This window comes from Macrobrachium nipponense, chromosome 30 (assembly GCF_015104395.2).
Source record: "Macrobrachium nipponense isolate FS-2020 chromosome 30, ASM1510439v2, whole genome shotgun sequence".
In the NCBI taxonomy this organism is placed as follows: Eukaryota; Metazoa; Arthropoda; class Malacostraca; order Decapoda; family Palaemonidae; genus Macrobrachium; species Macrobrachium nipponense.
Genome location: NC_087218.1, coordinates 178665 through 188025, shown reverse-complemented (window position 1 = coordinate 188025; position 9361 = coordinate 178665). Strand labels below are relative to the sequence as shown.

The 9361-nt window shown below is 37.0% G+C and overlaps 1 protein-coding gene across 1 annotated transcript in view; it reads right to left on the bottom strand.

Annotated features, from left to right (window-relative positions):
• Positions 1 to 1938: 1938 nt before the first annotated feature.
• The window catches only part of LOC135201950 (glucose dehydrogenase [FAD, quinone]-like), a 46890-nt gene continuing 39467 nt past the window's right edge, over positions 1939 to 9361 (bottom strand). The window contains exon 12 of the mRNA XM_064231229.1: positions 1939 to 2004. Coding sequence (XP_064087299.1) covers positions 1939 to 2004 — 66 coding nt within the window. The remainder of the gene's footprint in view (positions 2005 to 9361) is intronic.

The following is a 9361-nucleotide window of genomic DNA, read 5'->3' as shown; positions in this document are numbered from 1 at the left end:
CTTTTCCGTCTTTGTTTTATTCTGTACATATTTATCTTTCCTCCTGTCCATTCACCTCAACATGCGAAGAAGAAGAAAATATAAAGCAAAATATAAAGAAAAATCCATGAGAGAGAGAGAGAGAGAGAGAGAGAGAGAGAGAGAGAGAGAGAGAGGGAGGAAATTTTGAGATTTTCTAAGTGTTTGAGTGTAGGAAAATAGTAAACTCTGTAGGGCCTTACTGAACAGCTACATGCGCCATTCTTGACAAGAACCATATTTCTTGCAGAGGCCAAATGCACAAGCAATCTTAATCAAAATTGGATGTATGGAAATAAAAAAAAAAAAAACGAGATTTTTACTGTTTTTTATAACATTTCATGATACAAACTGAAAGGTAAAACTAAAGGACACTAGAGACAAATGAATTGGGAATCTGAAAACATTTTCCGTTGCATTTTTTTTTTTTTAAGGTTGATCTCACCTATTCGTTCAGGCCCGGGTTCTCGTCACATGGAATTTATAAACCTGCGAATGAAGTTAAAAATATACTGTCCATTAAGTTGAAAATATACTATTGCAATACACTCCCTGAACACCTGAATTAGCCATGGGATTGGACGATCGCTCGGCAGAGGGCCAGGGTCGTGTGTGGTTTCTGTCAAGGAAACAGGAGTTTTATACGACTTCTAAGGCACTGAAGGCGTTTTGTTTTTTAAATGTACTCGCAGGTGTGTGAACATGCAGTGACTATTTTGCCCCCTCCTTTAAGTAAAGTAGGAATGTGAACTTAGCATTTATTTAGGTGCAAAACAGCAGGACTCATTGCCCCGGTTTCCTGGCCGGGAAAACCATATGCCCTCGGGCTATGCTCGAGGCGTCTCTATAGCCAACTTTAGCGAGTAGTAAGTTGGCGACGACGCACAGTCTTTTGTGCCCAGCGAAAAGCAGACGCAGTGACTTCCGTTTTCTGTGTCTCCAGAATGAATGCGCCAAGGTTGAAAAGAATTAATACCCTAGGTATTAGATATTAGTGGGTGCAATTTATGAAGACGGCATTCCCTTAATTCTTGATGATACTTTACGTATACAGGACGATGAAATTGAGGGCATTGCAGATTTGGGGAAAACTAGATTAATTGTTAAATTAAGCTCAAGAGAGAAATATGAAAAACATTTGTGAAGATTTCGGTGGCAAAGAAATCAGTGTAAGAGACGACTAAAAATCCGAGTTGAGGAATTTGTCAACTTACAGGTCGTATGGTAACAGTGCGAAATGTGCCTTTTGAAATGACTGACTTTATGCTGAATGACATTCTTTCCAGATACGGAACAGTGAGTTATGTGAAGAAGAACACTCGAAGTCTGGGAAGATACAAAGGTATTGATAATGGTGTCAGAACAGTTTCTATGGATAATTAACGACAGATTCCTTCCTTCTTATATGTTGAATGTGCCAAGGTTTATATCTATATATACTATAAAGGGCAGACTAAAACTTGTAGACTTTGTGGGCAAACCAGCCATTTTGCTAATGAATGTGAAGTTGGAATTACACAAAGACTAAATATCATTAGTGAAGTAGACTTCCCTCATTTATCTGGCAATCAAGAAATAAAGGAAATGAAATGCCAGTAAGCCGCCAGGACCCAGTAGACCGTTCGAACTTGTGAAGGGATGCCCCACAACACTTCTATAATTGACCGTCCTGTCGAAGTCGGAAGTAACCCAGCATCCAACGGCCAACCAGACTTGCAAACGGAATCCGAAACGCTGATGGAGACTTGCCATTTGATTGACCTGCGAGATGACATTGACATTCCTCCAACTGTATCTGAAGAAAACAGTTTGGCCCCTATAAATGGGACCTTAGAGCTTAATGGTGGACAGACGTATTGAATGCAAGATGCTTCCTCAAACACGAACTACTGAGACGCATGCAGTACCTCTTTTTGCAACCTACGGAACAATATCCGAGGAGGCGAACGTTTGTTCGCCCGACAGTAATCCTGGTCGAAGCTTCACCTAGTGAGAATGATATGAGATCTTGTGACGTCATGGAAGAATCAAGACATTTTGAAGGCAACGTTGACGAAGACAGAAGTAACACCGACACAGCGCATCCTATGAGTCAAGATTTATATTTAGCTCAATCATCCCCTCCAGAAGTCAAGATGATATACAAAATCCAACAGGCGATTTATGTTACCACCCTTTAATAGTTCCAATTATTATAAAGGTGCTAATGACACGATGTCAGAACAAGAAAGTTTTTGCTCGATCGAAAATGAAATACCAGTAAGTAAAAAATGTAATAATGATAATCAAACCACAATGACCGATGAGTCCGACTGTAATTTAAGAATTGTAGGAAAACATGAAAGTAAACAAAAAGCGAAAGCAACGTAAAAATGCAACAAAAAGAGTAAAAGAAAATCTCATAATAACTAACATTCATTAGGATAGCCACCCTTAATATTAACGGTATTAATGATAGAATGAAAAACAAGAGATGCTACACTCATTTAACACCTTTAACAAAATAGACATTCTTTTAGTCCAAGAACACAATGTTAAGGATATTAAAGATATAGAGTTTTGTCATACAGGTATAATGTAATTTTCAATCCAGCCATTTGTCGTAAAGGTGAACCTGTATTCTCATCAAGAAGACTTTAGATTTTGTAATTAAGCATGTTGAAAGAAGTGGAGATTCTAGAATATGTTCTGTACATGGTGAGGTGAATGGTAGTAAGATTCGTATTGTTAACATTTATGCTCCTTCAGGTCAATAACATACAAGGGAACGGGAAGAGCTTTTTGACAAGGAATTGCCCTACTACTTACGGTATGATAATAGCCATACTATTATGGGAGGTGACTGGAACTGTGTTTTGAGTCCTAGAGACATTCTAATAATAGTGAATCAAACGTGTCGAAATCACTGCTCAGATTAATTAGGACCCTTAGGTTTAATGATGTATGGTTTTGCATAACAGGGAACCCCAGTTATACTTATGTACGCACAAACTACGGTTTCGCGCATTGATAGATTGTACTGCCAAACGCTCAAAGACAATGTAATTTCAAGCGAAATGCTACCTGTGTCATTTTCTGATCATTCCGCTGTCATTTGCAAAATTAAGATTAATCCAAACATTAGTATTGGAAACTCATTTTGGAAACTTAATACTAGTTTACTAAAAGACGAGGAAATTAAAGAAAAGTTTAGGAGGTTGGTGGACATTCTTGAAAACACGTAAAAGGAATTTCTATCAGATCAGTAATCGGTGGAATGATTTGTGAAACCAGAAATCAAAACAATCGTCAGTAGAAGGTCAAAGGATTAGCGGGCAGAAGTATGGCGTCCTCAGTTATTTCAAAGCAAAACTAAAGAAATGATACACGAAACTTAATGTGTCAGGATATGCAGATTGTGTAGACATTAGTATTCTCAAAGACAGAATAAACAATCTAAAATCTCAGATTTAGAAGGGGTTAAAATACGATTGAGAATTCAAGACAGGATTGAAGGGGAAAAAGCCTCCTCTTACCTTCTTGGACAGCAAAGAGCAATAAATAGTAAAAGGTCGTGACAGAAATAGTCGCAGAACGAAACATAATTCCGAATCTTGATGAAGGTACTGTTCTTACAAATAGCCAGGCCATTGAACACTATGTGTTCAGGTATTACCAAAAACTTTACCGGAAAAACATTTGTGATGTACCTATGCAAAACTTCTTTATGCAGTTTGTAGAGAAAAAATTGACTGATTCTGATAATGATATATTTCATAAGAATATATCTCTCAGAGAGATACGTGTGTTATTCGTTCCATTGCTAACAATAAATGTCCTGGTATAGATGGCATCCAATAGAATTTTATAAGGTATTTTGGAAAGATTATATTAAGGATGAACTAAAGCTATTGCTTGAAAATATTATAGAAATGAAAACTCTCTCCAAGAGTCAGAGTATTGCATTGGTCACTCTCATATCGAAAGGCAGCGATGAGAGTGGCTTTGACTAATTTGGAGACCAATTTCTTTGTTGTGCTGTGACTATAAAATCCTTGCTAAGATAATGGCGAAAGAATGCAAACAGTTATCTTCAACCTTATCAGTCCCGAACAATTTTGTGTGACTGGAAGATCCATAAATACATGTAATACTTAATTAGAGTATTTGTGTATTATTGTAGTAAGAAAAGAGTTCAAGGTGCTATTTTAAATCTTGATTGTCGAAAGCATTTGACCGTGTTGATATTAATTTTTTGTACTTCGGATTCTTGAAAGACTAGGTTTTTGTGAAGAGCTGATTTCCTGCATTAGGATTTGATACAAAAATATTGGAAGTTGATGCATTGTTAATGGTAACATTGGTAAATATTTTAGTGTGGAGAGGGGAGTCCGACAAGGCTGCCCTTTTTCTATGCTCCTTTATGCTGTTTTCCAGGAACTTCTGTATCTTGCTATAAAATGAAATAGTTTTTTTGAACACTTGCCCTTACCAAATGATAACCACCTTAAAATTCTTGGGTTTGCCGATGATACAAATATTCGTTGCCAGTGACAAGGGAATTTTGGAGATTAGCACATAGTGCTAATTTGAAGCAGCCACGGGTTGCATGCTAAATAAAAATAAGACGAAAATATTTGGATTAGGCCCATGGGGTGGATAGGTCTGTTTGGCCTTTATCATGGCTTCAAGGATATACAGGTTCTTTTACAACTTTGGGAATTCTATTTTCTGATAATTACGAAATGGCTGTTAATTCTTCGTGGACAAATATATTATGTAAAAAAATTAAGAATACTTTGGCGAGCTTTCACAACAGAAGACTTACATTTCATCAAAAAGCTGTTATTGTCAATACCTTGATATTTTCAAAGACATGGTATGTTTCCCATATTTACCCTTTGCCTGTCAAATATGCAAAACTAATAAGTAAAGAAATTTTCTTTTACATTTGGGGGAAAAAATGTGAATTCATCAAAAGAGACACTTTAACAAAGTCAAAGATTGAAGGAGGGATAGGAATGGTAAGTCTTTTATGGAAGACTCAAAGTATTCTAGCTGCCTCTTTCTTAAAGAAAGTTACACTGTGAGGAGAAATACAATTTTGTGTCAAATTATTCAAACAAATCACATATGAAGGGCTTGTTTACCGGAAATTCAACACAAAGAGACAATTCATGTATAATGGCACCTATGTATTCTGAGGTCTTAGAACAGTTAGGAAATGTAAAACATTTCAGAATTTTCCTTTCTTAAATCGAGAACTATATATGTGAACTTATTGCCAAAGTACAGCCAACTGTTGAGAGTAGATACCCCCTTTATAATTGGCCTCTGATTTGGGAAACATCACATGATGAAATTTCTTTCTGCTGCTGATAGGGAAATAATATATAAATATATTCACGAAATATTACCCAATAAAAAAAGGTTAAAAGAAATGAAAAAAATTCAAGATTCTCATTGCCAGTTTTGTGATGCTGAGGAATCAAATATTCATATGGTATATTTCTGCAAGAGAATTGCAAATGTAATAATATGGTTAAAAGGAGTTTTGAAGCTATTTTGTAATTTTATTCACTGCAATTTCATAGAATTATGTATTTTGATTTCCCAGAGTCATCGAGGAAACAAAGGAACACTGCAAACTTTAATTTTGTCAAGTTATATTGTAAATATATGGTTGTTCAAAGACAAGAATGTGCCTGAACGTTTTGATTATATAATAGAATAAAAGCTTCGATTATAAAAACCAGAGAGATATCAAGGCCATTTTGAAAGAGAAATTGTTAAAATATTTCACAAAGAATTTTTGTAACATAAATGCAATGTATTTTAGATGGAAATATAGTAGTTCTGGATTTATGTAATGTTTGTAAATAATTTATTGAATAAAAACTTAAAGAAAAAAAAAAAAAGAATTAGCCCTGGTCACTGACCAGCCCGAACTATATCCCCACACATTTACCCACTAAGTGGGTAATTTTAACTGTCATGTTACCAACGCTGCAGGTAAAAGTCTAGTCAAATGAGTTACCTGTGTTACCGTTGGCAACGCTGCCGCAAATACCTGCCACCAGTAGCCTGTCTCCTCAGTCCGCAATTGTTTTTTGTTCGCCTTGCTGTGCGGATCAGTCCCACATCAGGCGAACTTTGGTCATTTAGCCCGACCCCACTCAAAGAGTTTTCGCATCTTGGTTACAAACAACGAATTTTCCCGTTTCACTTTGGATAGCTACTTTGTACTCACTGTGGATAAGTTAGGAATAAACGTCATCGCCTTCTACAAACGCCTCGACGATCGAGCCTTCTACTGCTGGATATGTTGGTGCTCATCGGCTCTAAAATAACGTTGTCGCCGACTGCAAACGCCTCTGCTTCTACTTCATCTACAGTTCGACGATCGAGCTTTCTACTGCTGGATATGTTGGTGCTCATCGGCTCTGCACGCCCTTCAAGCGTAGGATGAGTACCCGCATACATGATCGACGTTCTTTTTTCGTTATTTTGTGTACAAAGGTTTAGTGCAATACTAGTCAGAGATGTTTGTCTTGGTCAGGAGACAACGAAACATTAGTTAGTTATTCCAGAATTAGTGGACAGGTCATCATCTAGTATGTTAAGCATATTTCTAGCCTGACGAATAATTTAACCAAAATAGAGATAGTGGATACTAGTAGTATAGTGAATTCTAATCGTTCTTTTTCAGCCCCCCTACCTGTTCCAGAACCAGCCCTAACGGGTTGCTGGGGGTAATAATGGAGAACCGCAAGCCTCCGAGTGGGTAGGTTCTGCCGGCCCCCCCGGCGCGGAGCAGGCAGTGTTGGCAGCAGATTTCCCCTCTCGATTTGTAAGTTCTCAGGATGATGAAAATTTAGGTCAGATACAGACGAGTAGGGATAATAGGCTAAATAGTGTTTAGGAAGAGAAGTGCAGGTTCTTCCGGTCGGTTTCTATTATAAGTAGTAGTTTATAGAGGGGACAGTATCCTTAGAGCCTCTTGGGTGTTTCTTGCTTCGAGTTCCTTGCGTCAGAATCTTTTTAGGCCATTGTTGGCCGTCCAGATCTGGTTTCGGGGTCTGTCGGGTTCTGAAGGGTTGAATACTTATCCTTCGTCTTTAAGGTTACTTTCCTCTACTTATACGATAATACGATAGCGTAATTTTTTAATATCAACTAATTCTCTGTTCAACGCATATCGATGTACGATAATTCGTTATGTAGAGAAATCGAATAAAATTAACTAGCCTAGTGTTCACGATGATGTATCGTATGAATGTACAGTATCCTAGCCTAGCCAAAAGTATTCGCTGTACTACATAACGGTAGAGTGATTTTTATAGTGGCTAACGCTTTAGGCTCAGGCATTCTGACTACGGATAATTCAGTACAGGTGTAATTGAAACGAACGAGAATCCGATCTTAGTATAATTCAATATGAATGTAATCGAACAGAATGAAGATCAGATTCTGTCAGACTAAAGCATTAATTGTATTGTAGGTATGTATCATCATATTAGCGTAGTATAAATACTAACTCGGCAGTCTTCACGCTCTGGAATCAGCTGATGGCGAATACGGGTTTGCGTCGCCGTATCACCTCATTGTTGTCATGATTGGTTAGCTTAACTAACGTAACAAACTCTTCCTTACTTAGGCCAGGTTTGTCGTCTTGAAGGAGACGTGTTTTCTTGAAGGAAACGTGTTTTCAAACTATGTTGGACATTTAACATAGTCAATACTGGTATCTTGTGGCATATATTTAGATGTCAGATACTATAAGGAATTCGTTGTATGACGTCTTCATACGTTTAAGAGACTAATGGCTGTCAGTAATTACATTGTGCTTATGTCAATTACAGTTACAAAAGAATTACCAGTTGTATTATTAAATTACAGTGACAACTGAAATTAATATTTGGCCTAATAAAGTTAATTTAATTACCTTAAAATATGTAATTTATTAATTTTCAATTAAATTGAAATATGTAATTTATTACTTTCAATTAAATTACAATTACACAAGCTTGTCAAAACAGCACTGTTGTAAGGAGGCGTGGCTTAAACAGACAATGATGCCGGCTAGTCTTTTTTTCCTTGGCTCCAGATTTCAACCATATCACTCTCTCGGCTAATGTTTTTGTTCCTAGTTACCATAATGAGTATCTGGAATACTTAACTTATAAAACGAAGTCATGCTGGTTCGTCTTACGATGTAATTTAAGGCCAAAAATTTGACTAATACGTCTCATTGGAAGCTAGTTTTCCCTCGGCTTTAGATGCGTAAATTTAACGATTCCGTTCGTTTTTCACTCGTTTTCATAGGTATTACGAACCTTACACTTGATTAATCTTTACCGGTGTGAAACAACAGTAAACGAGCTCTTTCATGCTATTACTTTATTTTACCACGGCTGCGTTTGAATTCATACAAAAGCTTGGGACCTCTATCCAGATTGCTGATGCACGTAATTTTGCCTATCAGCTTCAGCTACATTTATAACATGAATAAAGTAATTACCGTCGCACGCGGATGAATACAATAAACAGACGTTGTTATCGGATTCGATTACTTTCGCACGCCGATCAATACAATAAAGTGATGTTGCTATAGGATTCGATCGTATTAGCATCAAGTTCTCGTTCGGTTGTTCATAGCTGTACGCAGTTATACGAGTATATTATCATTAAGATAATACCTTTTAACTTAGAAGAGGGTGCAAATTTATGGAGGTGGAGAAGTTAGACGATTGTAATATTCTCTTCTCTCTTACTTTCCTGATTTCATTTTTTTTTTTCTCTACTATGCTGTTTTCCTCCACCCTCTCCTAACAATTGACTCATTGTGCAACAGAGAGGTTTTCTTTCTGTTACACCTTTTCAAACATTTTTCTGTCAATTTTCCTTCAGCGCTGAATGACCTCATAGTTCCCAATATTCGGCTTTGGCCTAAATTCTATTTTAAACCCTACAATCTCGCTCTCTGATGCACGATGCTGCCTACGCCAGCTGCGCGAGAGATATAGGAAGACTTATTTGCAATGTAGTTCCGATTTTAAATACTAACCCCATCGTAAAATCGAATTAACGCAAGTTAATTACGGTAGCTTCAATACGGACTGTATTCACGACCAGTCTTGAATAATTTCCTGATTTTCTAATGTTTTCTCAGATTATCATGGAGAGTCGGTCTAGTTTTTCTCTCGCCGGTTTTTCTGTTAAAACTTATAATGTCTTTACACAAACTTCTTCAGTGCTCATTCTTCGGATGTCGCTTCGGAGTCTTCTCGCTCATCCTGTTTTTGTTTTATTTACCAATATACTGTAGAGCCAGTTTCATTGTTCATCCTGAAATTTGGAGATG